This window comes from Scophthalmus maximus, chromosome 10, assembly GCF_022379125.1.
Source record: "Scophthalmus maximus strain ysfricsl-2021 chromosome 10, ASM2237912v1, whole genome shotgun sequence".
NCBI lineage: Eukaryota > Metazoa > Chordata > Actinopteri > Pleuronectiformes > Scophthalmidae > Scophthalmus > Scophthalmus maximus.
The window spans coordinates 21,430,513-21,453,570 of record NC_061524.1 but is presented as its reverse complement, the minus strand read 5'-3'; the positions used below and the strand labels follow the sequence as shown (position 1 = coordinate 21,453,570).

The window sequence follows — 23,058 nt, the reverse complement described above, 5'->3', positions numbered from 1 at the left end:
CACACCTGCCCCCACCCCGCCCCTTGTTGCAAGAAATCAGCTTGAGTAAAGTCATGGTAGACTTTGAAACTGCAGGGGAAAAAAAGAGGGTCCGTCGCCGTGGCAACATACAGGAAGTAGTGCTTAAGCGGTTTCCTGATAGCTTCCTCTTTATCGTGTAATGACATCTCAGAAGGAAACATCAGCGAGGGAGCAACGCGGCTGAATATCCGCATGCGAGCGCAGTGCATACTCGCATGTGTTTGTGCACACGAGTGAGCGCTGGCCGTGCGTGCGTGTGTGTAAGTGTGTGTGTGTGTGCGTGTGTGACGGAGCCCGTACCTGCCTCTACCTCTTTGTACTGTACACTGCTTACGCATTTGCCTCTTTTGGTTATGAGATAATAAGAGGCACTTCAATTATGTCACTTATCTTTCATTAAAAGATCACACACACACACACACACACACTCGATAATGGCAGTGTGTTCTCACCCAGATGACTAAGAGGGGAACGAGCGACCTCATAACCACTAAGGTCAGGGAATTGCACCTGAAGATTCGGAGGCCGGAGTAGGACGGGGGATTTGCTGAGGTCAGGTGACCCCTGCGCTCGCGGCGTCATTGGGCGAGCGCGGGTCGGGATGAACAGACGCCGGTTCACGGGTGGCCACAAGATTTCATTTGATCAGTCGGCAGCTAACAGCGATTCATTTCCCCCCCCCCCCCCCCCCCCCGTGGCACGATCAGATATAGAGCCCTCCCGTCTCACTTGCTCCTTCAGACATGAGGAACCGGCACGGATCTAGAAATCAAGCCACTTATTGTTCGCAGTCCCTGATTCATGAACTAATCCATTTACTCTTGAGCTTTTTGGTTCTGCAGTGTGACAGCGTGATGCCTTTTTTCTCCTTGAAGCTTTCACACGATTGTTTGCTTGCTTAACTATTTCGGCAGGATAACGCAAAAACTTCCACACTGATTTCCCACCAAACTTGGGCCCTGGGCCTGGGACGAACCCATTAAAAATTGGTGCGGATGCAGATTAGTTCTTTTTTTTTTTTTATTCCTACCCTCTAAGAATTAGACAATCGTTTAGGATTGTTCAGATTTAGCTCGATCAATTAGTAATTTTTATGTAATTTCATGTTATTAATGATAAAAAATCTTAAAATTATCTGATTAATGTGAATAGTTTATGGTTTCTTTGCTCCTCTGTGACAGGAAACTGATTATCGTTGGTGCGTGGTGCGTACAAAACGTCATCTTGGTGTTTTGGGAAACGCGATCGACATTTTGCGAGGGAATGACAGACAGATTAAACGCTTTATGAAAAATAACCATCAGCCGCAGCCCCAGTATGCGCGCGACTTTATTTGAGGTCACACCTGGTGAGTAAACTGTGGGCAAAAGTTTTATTTTTTTTCCCCTTTTATTGTGACCTGATTACAAAAAAAAAATTGAAAACATGACATTTAATCGTGGCTGTACATACAGATCTGTATAAATAGACACTATAATACAGTGGGAACAAAAATGCAGTCGTTTACATACAGAAAGAAGAACCAGAACTCATCAAGACAATGTTGTTAAATACCGCACGTCTATGTTTCAAGTCAAATGAAATACAACCTATCATGTCTACTCAAGTGAAATTCAAATGAAGCGTCCGTTGAGTTAGTGCTTCTGTCCACGTGGAGGCTCGCCGCCTCGCTTTGGCACAGCGCGAGCCCTCGTCGCGACATTGGCTCGCTTCTAATTTTCCCAAAACGTCACGTAATTTGTGGCCGTTGTACATTTGAACGTTACTCCTGCAGCAGTTATAGCAGTGACTCCATGACATTTCTTATAGAGTTGAAAACCAACACAAAAAAAACAGGAAGTAGCATAAAGAAAATCTGAATCGTGGCTGTTGTAACCCGTGGTGCAAAGTTCTGTTACTCTGCATGTGTTTTTTTGTGAAGAGGACGTTGTACTTCCCGTTTTTTTTTTGTTTTTTTTGTCGACAAAAGGAAGGGGGTGGTGAAACCTGTGACTTCTCAGTACTCAAGCTGGTGATATGAATGAAACAAAGGAACAACACGCAGGTTTAATCCATTTTCAGTATAGAGGCTCTCTCTTTTTTAAATAATCATGCACTTTCTGCCATTAATGTTGCAATAACTCATCTGTACAGGTGGACATAAGTGGGACATGTTGAAAAGTTAGCGTTGACCTGTAGTTAAAGTTGCGAGATAGATCTTTGAATCAGCCCGAAACGTCACGACAGCGTTTATCTGTCACAGCCTCTCGACGTGACGTCAAAATGGCCGCTTTGTCTGGCCCCCCGGAATTAAACGTCACGCCCTCGTCACATGTTTTGCAATTTGACCTCCCTCTCACAGAATGGTGCAGGCGTTGCTGCGCAAGGGCAGGTTGGCGGGCAGCTTGGCGTACTGCTGCCGGAAGCTGTTCCTCTTGTTGTTGAGAAACGGGCCGGGGTTCTCCAGCCCGTCGGCGAGCGGCAGCGACTCCGGCATTGCGTTCCCCTGGGGCACGTCCAACTTGTCCACCTTGTTGTTCTTAGTCTTTTTGGCCTTCTCCTTCTCCGGAGGCTCGGCGGAAAGGGAGGGGGGCTCGTTGGCGGCCTCTGGCGGCGGCAGGGTGTCCAGGGGGAGGTCGCTGGGGCTCGGCTTCCCCTCCGCCTGCTCCTCGCTGCTGGCGATGTTGAGGTTGGAGGCCATGCGTTTGGCATTGGTGCTCGTGGAGCTAGTTGCAATTACACACATTAGACATTAGATGAATTCACAACGATTCTCACGAGACATAAAAGATCACGCGCTTATCATCTCGCGCGCGCAATCTGAAATCGTACATTTTTTTTTTTTTACATTTACTGTGGGATACACTGCAAACTGTTCTGTGTTTGCCAATATTTAAAATCTAAGATTTGGAAATATGAGATTCATTATCTTGTCTTTAAAAAAGGTCATTCACTTCATGGTGTATTCTTGAATTGATCATGAAAATGTCTTCATCCAAAATGCCTCGTCAAGTCAAATTATCTGGCGTGGACGGATCATTTCAGGTTCTCTTCTGCCGCACATTTTCTCACAATACATTTATTTATTTTTTTTCAAATTCTTCGACAGTCGGTTAATTTGCTACCGGCGCGCTCATCTTCTCTTTTTGCTCTTGAGATCTTCAAGACTGACGTACAGAAGCATCTAGAACAGTTTGCCTGCTGCTGCTTGGGCCAATGAGCACAGCTCGGGTTGAATCAGCAGGGGGCGTCCCGACTCCACGCCGAGGACAGAGGAGACCTCGGACAGCTCTAGGCTCAGACCTCCTCAGACCTCTGGTCTACTCACCCGTTGGAGCTCTTGTCCTCGGAGTCCTTCTGCTCGCTGCTGTAGCGCAGCTCTGCCGGGGTCTTGAACGACAGATCCTTCTTTCCCTTCAGCCAGTAGGTCTTCATGTAGCCCTTACCCTGTGTGATATTCAGAATTGAACATTGGGGAAGAAGAGGATTCATGAGTAGAAGAGGATTTTCATAATGACTCATCGGAGAGTCTCCCAGCAAGGGAAGGTGTCACTTTTTGATTTTTTTTTTAATAATAATACACTTCTTCTCGGAACAAAGTGCTTCAAGTATTGCAGCAACAAGCCGGACACTGCCTGACATGGAAGGGATTCAAATTGCTGGCGAGATGAGCGAACAGCATTGTTAGCCTCTCACCTTTACAAAGATTTTGCCCCTCTCCTCGATGATGTAGGGCTCGTGTTCCAGGTGGTCTTTGGTGGTCTGACTGATGTGTATCTGCATGCCCTGCTCAGACGGACACGCGCAGAAAAATTCAAAGCTGAGCATCCAAAATACCTTCAATCTGCAAACGTTTAGCCGACTGGAATCGAGCACTCACTACGTCCTTGTCGGTTTTAGCATGTGTTCATAGGACCGAGTCCCCACGCATGTTACTGTTAGTAATGGAGGGCAATTGAAGTGATCAGCCTGTTCCCCTGACTTGAAGGCAACACGCACAGTGGCGCCGGTAAACATTAAAATGGTTTCCCACGGTAATGACTCTGACTGAGGGAAATTGTGGCTGTTTATTGCGGTTATAATAAACACCCACGAAACGCCCATTATTCTACTGCCGCGGGGGTTATTTAGCGCACTCAGCTGGGCACTGGGTCGTGAACATTTTTTCTCGGTGTATAGTCACCACGCCGTTGCTCTCCATCCGCGAGGCCGTGTTCACGGTGTCGCCAAACAGGCAGTAGCGAGGCATCTTCAGACCCACGACGCCGGCCACCACCATCCCTGAGTGAATACCTGCGAGGGGGGGGGGGGGGTGGGGAGAAAGCCAGGGGCTGATTTATTCATAAACATGCTGCAACCACGTTTTATTGCTCCTGCGTATTTCCTTAATTGAAGGAAAACCGGTTCGCGTTTAGGTTAATTCATTTGCACTCATCACTCGACACTTTGCCGAGGTTGTCGAAAGCGGCCAGTAGTGACGGTAGTCGGGTCACAACTTCAGCCATCTTTAGTCTGTGAAAAATGTCATTGAATCATGACTCACTGCACAAGCGAAGCTTTATATTTTCCCACTGTCACTGTCTTTTGACAAAACCACAATAGAAACCAAAGATCTATTCACTGATACAAATGCTACATGTTGTCCTCATGTCTTCAGCATTGAGACTGGCGATCTGTCAAAGGTCGACCATGCTGGGGTTTTTTTTAGTTTTTTTTTAGCTCAATGCATGCTGGGAATCAGCAGTTCAAAAAAGAGATGGGGTGAGGTCGAAATGTCCTTCCTATCTACTATTCCTATCTTCTATTCCTTGACCTCGGTGGAAAACGTCACGAGGTCAAGGAAAGGTGTAAAGGAGGACTGACAGGACTAAGGAAGAGCCGACAGCGCTGCTCAGAGAATCCGAACCCATGGCGGATGTTATCGACGTGCGTCTCCCGTGGCGAAACTACAAATTTCTGAAGATGAACTACAAAAACCTCAGCGGCTCCATCAGCATGTTTCCGTGTTTAACCACCGTGTGACATCAGATGTAAATGATTCACATGTAACAGTAACTTACATGATGACATGGATCTCTTCTGGGTCATATTCATACTCTTCTACTTCTTTTTCTTCTACTTCAGATTGAATCGTTTACGTCCGCGCATGGCGCGTCACGTTAAATATCGCTGCCGCAATGAATTGTGGGGCGTCTATATCTCCTGACTCTCACATAGGAAGCTCCAGTTTACCCTATGCTAGAGGCTAGAAGCATTGAAGCTCCTCTCGTATGCATGTAGAGAATCCGAACAGCTCTCATCATGGCTGCAGATGAAATACTTCCGGGTCACGTCATGATTTAGGAAACTTCCTAAGCCAATTTGACAAATCGACCGTACCCATGGATCCGTCAGTGCTTTTTCAATTCCTAATGTCTGGTCATTTTCAGGCCGCTTGGTGGCCAAATATTTTATACCAAATTTAAAAAATGTATCCTTTATTCAGGCAACGTCTCCCCTTTGAAAGTGTACTACTTATTATCCGTCACTTTTGGACTTAACGTGCCTCAAGAAATTGATATTTTACAATTCTTCATATTGTAAACTGACGAAATTCCCTAAAGCAAGTTTGGTGCTTTTTAAATTCCAGATATTAAGATGCAATGTTCTGTTCCCGTTCAGACGAGTAAAGGCTGGCGCAAACCGCGCCGCAGCCGTGTTATAGTCGGCCTAATAAAGTCACGATCATGATCACTACATGTTAAAAAGCGAAAGAATATACCTAAAAAAGCTCTCACCATCTCTTTATATATCTCTGTAGCTATTGCTTCAACTGCCTGTGTACGATTCCACCGCCAATGGGCATAAAGTGCACGGCACAGAGCATAACACAGACCCGACGGTGCATTGCATTATAAAACTTAAACATTATTGTTTAGAGGGTTTTAGCAACATATTGACAGCTGTTTATTGCATTACAGTATGGAACTAGTACCCCCTGTAAATTCCGAAGGACACCTGGGTGGGGGCTGAACTGGGGATTCCCAGATTTGTGACAGGGCTATAGACCCGGTTAGCCCCCGCGTAGCGCTGTCATTGACTGGCAGGGATATTCAAACTATATGAACACGATCCTTATTGTGGAAAATTCTGTTTCGCTACGTCGGCTCGCATCAACTCCAGACCAGCGACCCCTTGTGGCGGTGGGGAGTCGATGTCTTAATCTGTGTATTTACCTGCACATACCCGCAAAATCTCAAGATCACACATTTTTTGGGGCCGTTACTGAAAGAATCTTAACCTGCAAGTAACTGAAGTTCAAGTAAGCAGCTCCTTATAGGCATTAACAGTGAAACACCCAGGCTTCGAAATGAATACTCGACACCCCAGAGAGCTGCGCTGCTCACCGACTCTGATCTGGATGTTGTCCCCGGTGGACGGGTCTTTGAGGTGGTCGATGGAGCTCAGCATGTCCAGAGCCATGTCACAGATGTGGTGCGCGTGGAAGGTGGTCTTGTTCGGCACGCCCGCCACCACCATGTAGGCGTCGCGGATGGTCTCCACCTGCGCAGAAGGGGGGAGATGCGAGTCACCGACGGGGCGGCGCGCAGACACAGCCGCGGCCGCGTCACCCTCTGGGGCGTACCTTGTAGACGTTGTGCTTCTCGCTCAGCGTGTCGAACACGATGTAGATCTCGTTGAGCATGTCCACCACCTGCATGGGCGTGATGTGGATGCAGATCTCGTTGAACTTGACCACGTCGCTGAACAGGATGGTCACATCTGGGAAGACCTGGAAACACAACGTAATAGTGAATACACTGACTCTGTATTTGCTCAATAGCATCTACTCCCGAGAGCGATGACAGCCAGTGGTACCTTACATCTGTCACAGGTTCCTTGTTCCTTAATTAGATATTCTTTTTCTTTTTTTGGGCATTTCCTGTGAAAATTCCTTATCGTGAGACAGTTTGTACCGTTTGTGGCTTAAAGGGCGTTTTTCACACCACGCAGTGAGAACCGAGGTTCGTGTCTTTCTCACATTGTAAACATTCGATCCGGTTGGTTTTGGTTTCGCATTGCAATCTACGTGGCGCACTACGGAATTTTCACTTTCATGTGAACTTTTAATGACATTGGTACGTCCTGTTATCACCTACGTGGGCTGCTTCTACCCCTACTTAACGCTGATTGGTTTGTAGACAGACGTTTGTCAATGGTCAATGGTCAATTAATAGTCTTTTCCGTGTTAATGGAGGAAATTAAATAAACTGTTCATTTCTTTAATTTGTAATTTCACTATAATGTAATTATGGCTTTACCAACAGCATCAACGACAATCCTGCGAAAATGGCAATTGAATATTTTGTCTCCTACTCCCCCCATCTGATACCATGGCTCATTTTTGCTTCTCTTCCAATTCTTTTTCTTCTTTTTTTAATGCTGTCTTGCTTGAGCGTTGAGAAATGAGTGTTTTCACAGTGCACGTGAGATACTGCTGCAGCCGTGTCGTAGGGCTACAGTGCGATAAGTGATCGCGACGTGATTGGCTGTACAGTAGACTCCGTATTTCCGTCGCCTCCGACAGTGGCAGATATTAAAATATAGCGGAACCTACGTTGACGTTCTAAAGATTTGTTTTTGAAACCAGCATATTCTTCATTTTTAATCGGTCGAGGAGAAGTTGTCGCTTAATGTTCACTCTAATCTGCAACGACAGCTAACCCGAATGGAGTTAAACGTAGCATTGAAATGAGTATGAAAGCGCCGTCCTTTGACTTCCAGGAGAAGCGCGACGACACGCATGTGCAGGCGGCGAGCCAATCCTCATCGTGCTGTCGGTACTGTGTTGTCGGCCTCAGGCATACCGCCCATGTGTTGTAGGATCGTAGGTGACCGCAGTGGAGTCAGTTGACTGTTTAAAAAGTACTGAGCAAGACGCACGGACGCGCCTCCGAGCCAATCATATCAACTCGGACAGCGGGATTCCAAGGAGTATAAACAGAGCAGTTCAAAATGTCAGAGTGGCGTTGGAGAAGCCCTCTCGCTCGCTCCTTGTGCAGAGGCTCGTACCTGGCACGTCTCCAGTGCAGTGATCCCCTTCCGGAGGCGGTCGGCCACAGCTTTAGGGATCATGGCGTACAGCAGCGAGTCTCCTCTCTTCTTCTCTTCGTCCAGCTTCTTGATGATTTCCTGCAGCTGGGCATATTTTTGTTGCTCCTGGAGGATTAGAAATGGGACACGGGAGTCGACAGTTACAGTCCCACCTCTCATAAAGCTGGAGAGAGAAGAAAAAAACAACCTCCTTTGCCTTCTCTAATCCTCTTAATCCACATCTCTCCTGCTTGACTGGAGGGGATTTAATGGGGGAAATCAATAGGGAAGTGGAGCTTTCACCTGGGCTCACCTAGTCGACTGCTTCATAGAGAGAACTGGCACTTCTTACATCCTGTGCACTCAGCGTAGCATATCATAGTGAGCGGGTCTGAATCATACAGGTATTACAACAATACATGACCACTGCCCTCCTGGTCCACGGGTCCGCAGGATTAAGTTCCGCCTGTTAGACACCGGGCTGCTTTGTTAATGAGATTCTCTGCATCATGAGACCGAAGGATTCTGGGGGGTTTTCTCGGTCCTCCCACCTGATCGAGGGCCAGCTGCAGCTCAGCCGATTGCTGTGTCCCGGCCAAAATCAGCTCCCTGCTGGAGTCGTGCAGGTTCAGATCGTTCACGTATACACCCATCTTTATCATGTCCTCCACCGTCTCTATGCTGCAAGGACAAATTGGAAATGAAGATATTAGCTGTAAAATGAAAAGGACAGGAAGAGAGTGTGTGCGACAATTATCGGCTCACTGAATTCCAATCTGTAATCCAAACGATTAAACACATTTTTGCAATGTTTAGCATTGAATAGCTTAGATGTCTACACAAAAGGAAGTGTATGGAATTGTCTGTTACGCTGCCTTGTTTTTATCAATTTATCAAAAATAAACGCTTATACGATGTGGTTGATTGTGTGTGTGTGTAATATAGTTTTCTTTAAGCACCGCTGGTGGGGGCATTCGCAATTCCATTGTATGCATTGTAATACAAAAACAATAAAGGCTTTGTATCTTAATACTTCAAAAGTCACCAACGACCTTCTCATGGCCTCAGACTGTGGACAGTCTACCCATATATTATTATATTCTTTATATATTCTTTATATATTATTTATATCCTCGTCCTGTTAGATCTAAGTGCTGCATTTGACACCATTGATCACAGCATTCTGTTACAGAGACGAGAACACATTATTGGGATTAAAGGAACAGCAGTAGAATGGTTTATCTACCATTTTGTTAACGTTAACAACAAATCTTCCGTTCGTACATAGTTAGTCATGGAGTTCCACATGGTTCTGTGCTGGGACCGATACTTTTCACTTTATATATGCTTCCCTTAGGTGAAATTATCATCTCCAGCTCTACTGTGAGGAACCTTGGAGTTACCTTGGACCAGGACATGTCCTTTGACTCACACATGAAACAAGTCTCTGGGACAGACAGCCTTCTTTCACCTGCGCAATATCAAGAACATTAGAAACATCCTATCTCAAAAGGATGCTGAAAAACTAGTCCATGCATTTGTCACTTCTAGACTGGACTACTGTAATTCATTACTGTTAGGATGTTTCCCCAATAAGTCTGTGAAAAGCCTCCAGTTGATCCAAAATGCTGCATCACGAGTTCTGACAGGAACTAGAAATATGGATCATATTTCTCAAGTGTTGGCATCTCTGCATTGGCTTCCTGCTCCTCACCTACAAAGCCCTTAATAATCTGGCTCCATCTTATCTCACAGAGCTCATAGTTCCATATTATCCGAGTAGATCGCTTGTCTCTGTAAACTCAGGACTACTTGTGTTTCCCAGAGTGTGTAGAAGCAGAATGGGAGGCAGAGCCTTCAGCCACCGGGCTCCTCTCCTCTGGAACCAGGGAGACAGACGACATCTCCACATTTAAAGTTAGACATAAAACCTTCCTCTTTGATAAAGATTACATTTAGAGCTGCTCAGGTGTTCACTGAACAATCTCTTAGTAATGCTACTATAGGCCTAGACTGCTGGGGGACCTCCCATCATGCATCTCTCTCTCTCTCTCTCTCTGCACCATATTTACTCTGATAGAGCGAGCTTAAAGCAACGGTTATACAACTCTTCTCTCTCTCTCCTCTCACCAACCGGTCTCAGCAGATGTTCTGGTTCTGTTAGAGATTTCTTCCTGTTAAAAGAGTTGTTTTTTCTCTCCACAGTCTCAGAGCTCCTCATTGTGGGAACTGTTGCGTTTCTCTGTAATGCTGTGAGGTGTCGACCTCACTATGTAAAGAGCCTTGAGATGATGTATGATATGATTTGGCGCTATACAAATGAAATTGAATTGAATTGTCGTGAGTATTAGCTGGGATAAATGGCCTGTTAAACTTCTGTAATGACTTACGTTAAAAGAGCATATCTCACAAATGTATTACACAAAAATGAATTCCATCATTACAAGAACAACATGCAGTAATCACGCTATAACTCGTGAGATTCTGTTTTCATCAGAAATACAGCTCTCATGTTCTTTGATTCTGCTTATTACATATTGCCATGTTCTTTTAATAGTGGAGAATTTTACATTCTTGCACTAATATTACATACATTCTTCATATTTATATTCCTTATACTTGTATAGTTTTGTGCTTCTTATATACTTATATTTGTATTTGTTATACAGTAGATTTATGTGGAATATGTGCATGATACCTTGCATACATACAGTAGTACAATATATCTAAAAAAATGTTTTAATCCAATTAAGCAGATGTCAATGACATCTAACATTTGCCTTGTTTCATAAGAAAGGGCTGTAAATAGAAGTCGGGGTGCGGTCAAAATGTCCGTCCTATCTCCTATTCCTATTTACTATTCATTGAACTCAGTGGAAAAAGTCATGAGGTCAAGGAAAGGTGTAAAGGAAGACTGATAGGACTCAGGAAAAGCCGACACTGAACTACGTCATCATGCGACGCGGCTGTTACTGACGTGCGTCTGCCGTGGAGAAACTACAAATTTCTGAAGATGAACTACAAAAAACGCAGCGGCTCCATCAGCATGTTTCAGTGTTTTACCACCGCGATGACGTGCGTCTCTTCTGGGTCATATTCATACTCTCCTACTTCTTCTACTTCTACTTCGGATTGAATCCTTGACGTTCTTGCATGGTGCGTCACGTTAAATATCGCCGCCGCAATGAATTGTGGTGCGTCTATATCTCCTTTTCTTTAGCATAGGAAGATCCAGTGTACCCTATGCTAAAGGAGATAGGAAAGGAAGCTTTGAAGCTCCGTCCATGTGCATTTAGAGAATCCGAACAGCTCCTATCATGGCTGCTGATCAAATACTTCCGGGTGACTTCAAGATTAAGGGAACTTCCTGAGCCAATTTGACAATTTCGACCTCACCCCGGACCTCCCTAGTCGCAGTGGAACCGGAACGCAGCACAACCCGAGGACAGCACGACGTAGCCCACATGGAGACACGGAGGTCGGGTCCACCTCATGTAACTATATTCAACTCATTCAAAGTTGACGAAAAAACATTGTGATTAAACATATATGAACACAAGTTCAAAAAATATATATTTTTTAATAAATATAATTTGGACTCTAGTGCCCAGATGTGAAGGCCTCGTGTCCCGTGTCCACACCATTTGAAAACATAGTCAAAGCAGCTCACTGTGGCCTTACATGGGTGTCCCCAGGAAGATGAGGGAGTCCCACTGGGGGACATACTTCATCTGTCCCTTCAGATGGAGAGGCTTCTTAGGAGGCTCCCGCATGTCTTCGAAGATGGTCTCGCTACACTTTCCTGAGAACAACGACGGTGAAGAAGAAAACGTTGCCGGGGATTCGTGGCGAAATGAAAAAAGCTTGTGGTCAGGAAGCAAAGTTTACAGACTACAGCAACCAACTATCAAACCAACAAGCTCGGTTTGCAAAGGCCGAAGGGCAAAATGTTCTGACCGGTGACGGTCTGGAAAGCCAGCAGCTCTATGTCTTCCCCTCCGGAGTTGGCAGAGCTGTTGTACTGGGTGAGGGCGCTGCTGTATTCTTGGTCTGTGCCCTTCATCTCCTCCACTGCCTTTGGCTCTGATGGACACGAGAGCAGAAGTGTCAATATATGTCAAATTCATCGCCGCGTTTTAAATTCTGTTCCCATGTATCAAAATCAAAATACAAATCAAATTCATTCTTAAATTTCAAGAAAAAATAATAATGGGATTGTCATACCCTCTTGAAATAATGACATCTTTAGCAATGAGTTTCTAATCATGCTCCAGACCTTTTTGCAAAAGATGTGATCACATTCTTAAAGATGGTTACATTTTGGCTCGACATATCCGTGTGATATTAATTTTTGTCTGGATGTTATGAATGTTTTTATTTTGCTCTGCTCAAAAAAATTAACCGTGGAGATAAGGAGGGAGTTACTTGTGATCGCAACCATTTGTAATCCACTTTTTTATGCATATGAATAGAAAAAAAAGTGGAAAGACGGGAACCTCTTTCTTCTTCCCTCTTTGTTTTCTCGCTCTCTTCCTTCTCCTCTGGCTCCTCCTTGCTCAGCTTTGGGATGTTGACCTTCTGCTTGCTCTCCACCACCGCTTTGGACAGCAGCTCAAACACATTGTTCAAGTGGGTGTAGATCTGATAAGGGAGGGAAGAGGTTTTGCAGTATTTTAGGGGAGGGATGACAAACAAAGACGAATGGTTTGGAAGAGTTCTCTTGTCGGTTTTAGGCCAAATGATAAGTTTTAAAAATGAGGGAAATTTGCTAAATCCTCCTGAACTCACGTTGTCCCAGCTGAACTCCAGCATGGGTCGGACCAGAGTGAACTCTTCGTTGACCTTCTTGCCCTGGAGGTCGGAGAAGACCTCCTTGAGGCCGTCGCCAATGCGGTACATGGTCATGTCGCGGCGGAAGATGACACTGAAGGGGAACATGTCGAAAAAGATGCCGCGCTTCATCGGCAGCTTCTCATAGCTCGGCGCCGTCTTCTGCTGGGGCATGCGGTGCTTGAAGGCCGCGTTGTCAAAGTTCATCTTATAAACCTGGACAAGTGGGGAAAAGTAACCGAGCCATAGGAAATATAAGTCGTGTGGTTTAAATATTTTTGTGGTGATTTTGGGATATTTAATTGCATTACAAAAAACGAAAGATAGAATTAAGTTCTGCACGTCTCTGAGGCGTCTTTCATCTTCCTTATTGTCAATAATGAAAACAACAGCCCTAAGGGAAGCTTAGCTTCCATTGGTACGAGTATTAGGGCCAGTCATAAGAAGAAGAACAATGAGGGGGATTTTTTTAACATTTGCGGAATAAAGTCAAGATGTCGAGAATAAAGTCGAAATGTCGAGAATAAAGTTGAAATACGATACTGTCGAAAATTGGACATTGAACAACCGGATGTTGCTGGCCAATGTGCTAGCTAACGCTAGCTGCTAACCAAGTTGTAAAGTAGTGATATTATTAAATTACAGGCTGAATCTTGAAGAAACGATGCGAAACGGGTGTTTGCACATGAACGTCAACGTGTGTCCGGACACAATAACGTTCAATTGCAAACAAACGTTAGTGAATTTTGAGAGGCGTGTAGGTTACTGAAGCTAGCGTAGCTTGGCTAACGTTAGTTCACGTGGATGTGTGACAGCTGAACTGGTGCCACAACACGGACGTTTAGGGCTATTTGGACTTGAATCTCGACATTTCAACTTTATTCTCGATATTCTGACTTTATTGTCAAATTAAATTTAAAGTAACTTCCCCCTCATTTTTTTCTTCTTATGCCTGGCCATAGTACTCTTGCCTACATTGGCCCCAGCTGACCTACGGCCCTCAAATGAACAGTGGTGTAGAGGATGGATGGATGAAATTCTAAATCAAGACCACTGAGGCTAGTTTGAATATATATTACATTTTTCTCAGCCGAAACACTCTGTGAAATGAAAGCTCCCTGTTGGTCAGCAGCTGATAAAACAGCTTTAATCCCGATGCTGTGCGACAGTGTGATCACCTCCTTCATCTTTTGTTCTCTATGTTAAGATATTCTATTCTGTTAAATTCTTTATTTTAGATATTTCTTTCTCTACTTAAGATATTGAATATTTATTTAACTGTGTTTGGAATCACAATTTAATACATCCTCCATCCTTTCCAGGTGTCTGTCGCTACATCTGATAGTAAATCACCCAAAACATTGTTGATTCAAATGGCTTATTAGTTTTTTACATTATTAATGTTAATTTATAGACTGTATATAAAAATCTGCCTGAAGCCTGTGTTCTCTGTACTGACCAGCAGAGGGCGTCTCTGAGAAAAGGACTCTGCTTCTCACATGATTTATAATAATAATAATAGTCCGTAAAACATTTTCCTGAAGAGTTTATGGTTCAATCTCTAGTTTCAAGTGTTTTTCAAAACATGATATTCATTTTGTAACATTATGGTTCATTTACAGTCAAATAGACGATAAAGAACCGGATGTATTGGCGTGATTGACAGCTGGTACGACCAATGGTTGCATGTGTTGGTGGCCAACTAACTAACATGGCGCTGGTGGTTTTTGATGTAGATAGAGAATGACTTTGAGCGTGACACTGAGCTGATGCTAGGCCGTATGACAACCGCTATGCAAGGTTCCACATTCCATATTTTTTTCTGTTGTAAATTCAGAGTTTACCCAGAGTCCCAGGCCAATAAACACTTATCTCCACCCAATAAACACTTGGGGCTTGGAGTGCAGACAAGAACTCCGCCCGGTGTCGCCACTGGAGGGGACGGGATCATTTCCGCGCAGATGGAAGGCGACACAGGCGCAAGGTCAGACGCTCGGAACAAGCTCGACGGATACTTGACCTGCGCCTGAGAACGTACCACATACGTCATTTTCTCGGTTTCCTCTTTAGACAGGATTTCCACCTCGATGTCCGTGTTGTAGAACTGCCGTCCCACCTGAGAGAGCTGCCCTGCGGGAGTCAACGACACACACTGGTCACGGATGAGGTGGAGGTCAACTTGGCTTATGAGCAATTGAGTGAGCGCGTGCTCGTGTGAGTTTAATTTCTGAGCAAACCAAGTAGAATCACTGCTTAGTTCTGAGTCGGGGACTTTGCCGACTTTGTCAATTGTTTGACTTCTCAACAGTGGACGTTGTACATGTGCTCCACATTGTTCAGATACTGTATATCTGTATTTTTCCCCAAGTGTCACGAAAAGACTAACATTTTTCAAAGCAGAGAATACAGAATTCTTTTGGAATCCTACACTGCAAAAAAAAAAAAAAAGGGAAAGCTAAAATAGAAGAAAGAAACACTGAATTTGAGGAGAAAATGGACTTAACGCAAGTGAAATGATATGTCTTGATGCATCAAGATCATTTTATCGGACAAGGATTCTTGAAGTGAGACGTTTCATTCTGGGAACAAGTGGGCTCTGGCAAGTTCAAAGATTGAAACAAGTCTATAACTTTTAAAATCTCACATTTCAAAATCTTGGCAAGCACAGAACATTTTGCAGTGTAAATAACAGGCAAAACAAAAAAAGGTACGTTTGAAGTAAAGCTAAATGTGATTAGCTTTAAATATACTGTATATTAAAGTCATTTTCCTTTATTTAAGTTCATTCCCTTTTCACTGACGGTTGCATTTTAAAGCACAATCTAGTGTTCTGAATGTTTTCTAGCCTGTTCGGTTTTGCTACAGGTTTCATTCGATTTCACAAAAGGGCCTTTTATTAAATCTGCCCAGATGAAGTTGAGTCACATTTTCCAGCACTGTGGACATCATTTTTACTGTCGGTGGTAAATGTGATGGTAAAGCTGCCTGGATAATATCATGTTAAGTAGAAGGAGATAACAGTTTTACGCGCTCAATCATGTTCAGTCCGTGGCATATCCCGTCATGCGATGGGCGGGGCGGAGGCGGAGGCGGGGCGCGAGGTTACCTTTGACGAACTGGGTGAAGCCCTTGCGGGTGCTGCGGTAGTGCAGCGTGAGGCTCGTCTCACACTCCTCCTCCACGCAGAAGCTCGGCGGCTGCACCTTGGGGAAGGAGAAGCGGAAGTACTCGTGCAGGTTGTCCAGCTCGTTGATGAAGTCGCGCACGTTCCGCCCCAGCACCTGGAAAGGATGGAGGACGTATTACAGAAACGATGAAAACGGGCCACATAATATCAGAAATGATTTATTATTAAGTGGGATGCTACTGAATCCAGCAGTTACTCGACATGGAGGCGAGCTGCTGAATATGCAGGGAACCATTTTCTTTGATTTTCCAATGGCGTTTCCAATTTTAATTGATTTGAGAAACCTTTATTTACCCTTATGAGATTTGATTTGCGCAGATGTTTGAAGATAGGCTTGTGGTCAGTTGTATTTAGAACCACTTGAACCATTTCCAATTATTCAGAAAAATCTAAATCACACGACTTCCCATCTGCCAGGGGGCAATTGTTCCTGGGAAATATACCTGCAAAGCAGGTGCGCACGTACTGAAATATTCATGTACCACCGGTCATATTAAATCAGCGTTCATCGTCTAAAGCCAGTCACAGAGGGGATCACCTTCAGGATCCGCTCGTATCCGTAGTTTCCGATCCTCTTCACCATGTAGACCCCGAAGGCGTACATCAGCTCATCGTGGGTCTTTCCCAGAACCTCGCCAGCGGCCTTCGCCAGCCGAAGGATCAGGTTGTCACTACAAATAAAAGTTCGTTTTTTAAAAAAAAACAACAATTTTTTTACTTGGTCTTGCTTAGCGGGTCAAGGTCTCCTTACATTGTACAGCTGTCGCAGTGAGAGTGCACCGTCATAGTTAAACTACGTCAACTGTCACTAGTCAAAAGCTAACAATGTTAGATTCCTGAATAGAGCTTGGTCTAAACCAGTGGTTTTAATATTCATGCAATATTGGAATTTTTTTGTGGTTTAATGTCCTAGTTATTACAGTTCTATCACATATCTGTTGCTGTTCAGGTTAAGGTCAATTTATGTATTAACCTTCAGTATATCTATATCGATATCTATATATATATAGAGATATAGATATCAATCTCCATTGTATATAATTGTTCTTATGTGTTTTTAACTATTCCTCCAGACAACTGCTAAAACAGTCTCACTTGGTCCTGATCTCCACATAGATAAGCTGTGGGGGCTTCTCCAACTGCTCTTATAAAAAAAAACCTCCATATAAGGAATATTCTTTCCTTTTATTGCCATCTATATAATATGTGAGAGACCCTCTCCTCTTTTATCTGTCTCTTCTGCTGCATCCAGTGTGCATGCAGAACAGAGAGATCCTCTGCGCAGAGCTAAATTTATACTTTGCGAATAAACCGATCGACAACTTGCAAGAATCTTTAGTTCGTTCATCTCATCTAGGATCAATGGATTTTCCACCCCATTCAAGCGTCGAAAACCAGGACATGTTTTTCAGCCCGGTCCAGGAGCGACCTACTTGTACATCTGATGCCTGACAAACTTGAGGTGGGGAATCTCCGCGCGGTTCTCGATCAGTCGCCACACATCCTCCCCGTAGGATTCGTTAATGTAATCGTTCACCGCTTCCAAATACAGGCCGTACATCTTCAGAGGGTCGGGAAACCTCCAGGCTGGTGCCCAAGTTAGCTGCTTCACTGAGGTGAGACCAGGGGAGATATTGGTCTGAAGGTCAGGGAGGGTCGCCATCTCTGCTCTGGTCAACACTTTTAAAAAAATTAATATCTCTGAAAATCCATTCTCCCTTGGAAAAAAAAGCAAAAAAAAAACCAGACCTTCGGCGGTGTCCTCAAATGAGATTTAAAGAAGACAATGTTTTCCCAAATTTAAAGTTCGGTGCTGATGCAGAGAAGGGAATAGTCTTTTACCTGTGTCACGCACAACCTCATGAAAGCTCAGGTTACCTCCTCAGACACCAGCTACATCTGAGAAAAGAATCAGAGGGGGTGGGGGGAATTAAAAAAAAGCCCATCAAGTACAGCTGTGAGAGCAAATCTTACACTTTCTGTAGAAATGTCCCCACTGTGGCAAATACAGGCTACCGAAAAGAACATCTGAGGTAAATCAAGGGGTTACAAAATCCTCCCAGCCAATCGGGTCGACTGCAATGAAAAACATTTCAAACAGAACCCCAAAAAACCCAACAAGGGAGCAAAGGTGACAAGAGAAGCGGCCCTCACCTGCAGTCCCCGCGGCGCTGTGTTCTCCCGGCTCCTGTGTGGCAGCCAGCGCCAGCGCCGCCCGCTGAGGGGGCCTCCATCTGCGGCTGACAGGCGCGCTCGCCCCCTGACACTTGGCTGTCAGGTCAACAGGTGACCCGCGGGCCAAAATAGCAGCAAGCGAGGCGTGTTTGTGGCAGGTAGCACAGACGAGCGCGGGGGGTTTAGGGATTGTGATCTCGGTCTCTCAGCTGCGCCGACTGGCAACACACACACACACACACGAACACACACACACACACACACACTAATTTGTCTGTAATTTGTGAGGTGCGTGCGTGGAGAGGATGTATGTGGAGTGGCTGCTACTGGACCGGGAATCCCTTCACTAAGTGTTGTGTAGAACCAAGCTCATTATCCCACAACTGGACTGCATTCTCTCTCTCTCTCTCTCTCCCTCTCTCTTGCAACATCTCATTAAGGTGCCGCCGGGCTCTCTTGGCTAATCACCTCCGATTTGCATAATCACAGCCGGGCAAACACTCAACTGACAGCACTGTGTTGAGGTCGCGCGTTGGCCTCCGTGGCGCCGAGCGCGCAATGGAGCCGTCGGCTCCCGACCACTCGGCGCTTTTGACCGCCGCCATTTTCTGTTTTGAATGTTGGTGCATTTTAAACGACGACTTGTCTAACCCGCTCCTCTTTTAGGATGAGAGAATCTATTGTTTGACGAGAGAAGAGCACACAGGGCAAGGTGCGCGCTCTCCACGTCCACCAGGGGGCACTGTCACAACACCCTTGATTTATTGCCAATTTATCCAGCAACTTCCACTAAAGGCAATTAGATTTCAAACTGATGGAAACAGTGACTCTGGCCTTGTGGTGGGGGCCAGACAGGAAAGAAGGGGAATTTTTGTCATCCTCCTGACATCCGTGGCCTTTTATTTCTGTCCTTCCACAAAAATATACACATCTGATTCATTTGCTCCATTAAAAAAAAAAACCCAGATTCAGCTCTCGGAAGAAGAAAAAAAGACACCATTCTTTCCTCTTTTTAAAAAAAAAAAGAAAATAAATTCTGACCTGGAAGGTGAGGAGCCTCGCACATATCATGTAAAGGTTTAATTAAGAAAACACTTTCAGCAGGAATCATTTTATCCAGCCGCCGCTTTTTCCCCGCTCACACCTCCGGTCCAGCCGGGAGCCAGGGGTGCAGCGACGGCGGGCCTAGAACACCGGCTCTGAGTGATAATGAGCTCCATGACTTCCATTACTTGTGTGGTGTCCCGCCCCCCCCCCATTTCCTTTGTCTCCCCTGGTGCCGCTGTCTGTCTTTAATGGGCTCTCTAGTGCGACGGTGCCACACGTGACCTGGGAGGTCCGCCGCCGCCTCTTAGCCGAGGAACAGGCGGAGATAACAATGTGCTGATGGTGCCAACCACTACTCCACACAGGCGCTTTCATTAGAGACAGTGTGACTCATCTTCTCCCGGCCTGCCAATATTAAACCCCTCCTCCGCTCCTTCCTTCCTTTCCCCACAAAGACAGAGGTGCCGCCGTCCCGTTGCTTGGTGTGATGACCGACACGAACGCACGCACGCTTGGACAAATCAACACACGGCCCTGTTTTCCCGCTCCCTCTCCGCCACACACACCCAGGTGGAATCTCTCTCCCCTCTACCTGTGCACGTTCCCTTTTTCCGTCCCCGCCTGTTATCTGTTAAAGCGGTTATCAGGCTCAGCCAGCCTAACAGAGCCATGATCCAATTTCTGGGGCGGGGGGGGGGGGTGTATCGGGGCCACTGGAAGCAGCCGTGCACAGTCGGGCCTTTTTTCCGGCGCGCGGCTGATATGGTTTTTTCGTGTCGTCGGAGCGGGAACAGAGCTCGCCCATTCAAACGCGGGGCGTTGATTAAAGCACCAGCGCGCAGCACAAACGGGTTATTGGAGCCTGTTTTTTCCGACTCCGAAGTTATTGGGCGGCAAATACACGCCGCTGCTCATTGTCTGCCCCCGGCATCCCCTCCATCCCATACAATTGTAAATTCCCTCCGGTGCAGCCGGGGGACGAGTCCGTGGCATAATGGAAATGTGCGGAAGGAGCGGTAGCGCCCGTGACCCCGTGGATGAATACTAGTATACGAGTCTATCTGTATCCCCCCCTGCTGCAAAAATGATGTGCCGTATTTCTTCTCCGCCTCGATCCCATGACACCGCCCTCTTATTGGTTTCACTGTAGACACAGTGGGAGGCAGGCTGTAGAGCTGCACGAGCTGCATGCAAACCACGTCGGCGGTGCAACTTCTCGCGGCCTCTCCGGCGGTATTTATAGCTCCTCTGTGTTCCTCCTCCCTCTCCGTCTCCTTTCACTTTCACCTGTCAGCATCTCTATCTCCCCCCGCCCCCCCCCCCCCCCCCCCCCCCCACCCCAGCGTCTTTTACTCCAGCTCCCGCTCCTTGTCCCTCCAGCCTTCCGTCATCATTCAATGCAGCACTTTGGCGATATCAGTCCGCATTGTTGTTACAGTTTGTCTCATGGCCGCGCAGCCGCATCCTGCCTCTCTGTCTCGCCCTCGCTGCATTAGCCTGATTGAATTTTCCACTGCTTTTTTTCTTTTTCTTTTTTGAAATGCGATGTGATGCGGGGGGTCGACCGTTGCTGCTCCTTTTAGCGTCGATTTCTGCGGCACGGAGCGATGCAGCCAATAGCACCCGACCGAACGCTGCTCGCATCCACTCTGTCTCTCTCGCCAGGCCCTTTCAACTGTAGCTGATGGAAATGCTCTCGGGGGTGTAAAAATAGTGTCAAATCCTAACAAAGGCAATTCTCGAAACGAGCGATAGGAGAAGCGTGGTTTGAGTGAGTGGAGTGGGAGGTGGGGGGGAGGGGGGAGGGGCGGGCCACGCTGCTCGGAAAAGAAAGGAAATTCAGGGTTCCACAGTCTGCATATAAATATTCCATTAACTTCAGCCGGCTCCATAACAGCACGGCGGGGCGGTTTTGCATTCAGTGCCTGGAATCTGAAATGAAATTATTGCACATTGAGCAGGAGGAGCGAAGTAGCAGTGGTGCTGGTGCTGGTGGCGGCGGCGGCGGTGCAATAGCCGTTTCCTTTCTTCCAATTTTCTCGCCTTCCCTCCTCCGCCCCGTCGCCTTATCGCAGGTGACACTAATCTCATTTCGGCTCTAACGTGGTTATGTGTGCCGATTTCCGGCCCCGCGTGCGCACTCGCACACACTCGTGTACACTGCGCAAGGTCACGTACAGTATCGTATCGGGCTCGTAATGTATGTTCAGAGTTGCACGGTTACGCTCGTTCACACACACACACACACACGCGCGCTAAACCCCACATATCCAACCCTGTCTGCACACAATTGGAGGTGACCTTATTTAAATTTTTGGCTCATAGCATTAACTAAAAGACCTTTGGAAAAGCTCTGCAGCAACACATCTTTCTAAAACCCCTTATTTCCGCACTATAATCCACATGCAGTATGCTACGGCATTTATCAATGCTCAAAAATGTTCATTCACAGAACCTTAAAAGCGTAATCATATTGCTCAGGGTAAATGGCAAAAATGTTTTTTTTTTGTGAGTGTTTTGTTGCAAGTAGTTGTGTCCTCAAGGTGACGAAGGAATCCCTGTTTCCATTTTTATCCCATCAAATAATGAATCCTCAGTTGAAGTTTTTACTATCCCTCTGCAATTTGGAGTTGGTGTAGCAACAGATCAGTCAGTCGGCCTCCTCACCAACAACTGGACGAAAGGAGAAGTGGTGACCTAAAAGTTTGGAGGATTGAGCTTGCGACTGGAAGGGCGCTGGTCCGAGCCCCGGATATTCAACCCAGGAAACGTGAACGAGCAGCACTCATCGACACCACCACGGTGCCCTTGAGGAAGTGCTCCAGTAGAGCTGCTCATTGTTCTGCAGATCAAGCTGTGGTCGTACTTCGACAGCCTCCCGGTGTGAAGTGTGCGTGACTGTGTGAAGAGAGGTCGCCTCTCCCAGCTCTTTTCCACGTCACCCGTTGGATGGTGAGCCGCCATTTTGACGCACTGAGTTTTTCGCGCTTTGACCAGCGCCATGTTGGGATTTTTGAAACCGGACTTGACGCACCAGCTGTCAATCACGCTATTGATTGAACCGTAAACTCCTCAGTAAAATGTAAACAGAAATCAAGTGAGAAGTTGAGTCATTTTCTCATAGAGTCGCCCTCTGCTGGTCAGCACAGAGAATGCAGGCTTTGGGCACTTCTGCATCGGCTTCATTTTTCCGAGCCCGGCGACTACGACTATCGACTACGTCAATTTTTATTTACGGTCGGCGGTCTAATGCATGATGGGAGCTCTTTCCAGCCTGTGGAATATAACAACTCCCACTGCCATCATCAATGGTTTCCACTGGAAAACCTGCTAACTTATTTGTTCCGGCAGGAGCAATAACATTTTGGATTGAAATGTTGTATATGGTCCAAAATTTGGTGCGTAAAACAGAAGGTAACCAGTTACATGGTGGTGAGAGAGAGAGCAGAGGTTATTGAACATAAGTGGAAAACATAAAAATCTAATATTGTTTAATTACATCTGGAGTGAACTCACAGCTGCGTTTCCGTTGCTCATATTGGTAGAAAGAGGTTTTATTGGTTATAAGATAAATCTGAGTCTTTCCATTTACTCCAAACAAAGCATGGCTTTATTGCATCAGTCTCTTGGAGCACGGTTGGAGAAAATTAGTCTCTGTGCGGCTCCCATGATGGATTTCTCCCTGTTTGATTATTGAATGTTGCTGCAGAGTCGAGAGATTAGTAATTAGCCCGTGGCTGTTTGAT

General features: G+C 45.9%; 1 protein-coding gene across 2 annotated transcripts; it reads right to left on the bottom strand.

Moving 5' to 3' along the window:
• Positions 1-1,391: 1,391 nt before the first annotated feature.
• Positions 1,392-18,302, bottom strand: LOC118285475 (soluble guanylate cyclase 88E-like). Of its 2 annotated transcripts, none has more exons than XM_035609151.2 (17): positions 18,245-18,302; positions 17,524-17,989; positions 16,629-16,761; positions 16,010-16,184; positions 14,942-15,033; positions 12,862-13,119; positions 12,570-12,714; positions 12,031-12,156; positions 11,755-11,875; positions 8,625-8,754; positions 8,053-8,199; positions 6,626-6,772; positions 6,387-6,543; positions 4,184-4,293; positions 3,697-3,786; positions 3,329-3,447; positions 1,392-2,726 (listed from the first exon to the last, which is right to left on the bottom strand). In XM_035609151.2, the coding sequence occupies exons 2-17, from the start codon at positions 17,751-17,753 to the stop codon at positions 2,357-2,359; spliced, it is 2,550 nt and encodes an 849-aa protein (XP_035465044.1). In that variant the 5' UTR covers positions 17,754-17,989; positions 18,245-18,302; the 3' UTR covers positions 1,392-2,356. The 2 variants fall into 2 exon arrangements, with proteins under 2 accessions (XP_035465044.1, XP_035465043.1); XM_035609150.2 differs by lacking the exon at positions 18,245-18,302 and having other exon boundaries at positions 17,524-17,770; positions 17,933-17,989.
• Positions 18,303-23,058: the final 4,756 nt, after the last annotated feature.

Excerpts from the sequence above, each read along its gene's own strand:
- LOC118285475 (XM_035609151.2), bottom strand. The coding sequence starts at position 17,753 with ATGGCGACCCTCCCTGACCTTCAGACCAATATCTCCCCTGGTCTCACC. Across the intron at positions 12,715-12,861 it reads TGGAGTTCAGCTGGGACAAC|ATCTACACCCACTTGAACAA; the intron begins GTGAGTTCAGGA and ends CTCCCTTATCAG. Across the intron at positions 8,755-11,754 it reads ATCTTCCTGGGGACACCCAT|CATAGAGACGGTGGAGGACA; the intron begins GTAAGGCCACAG and ends TTGTCCTTGCAG.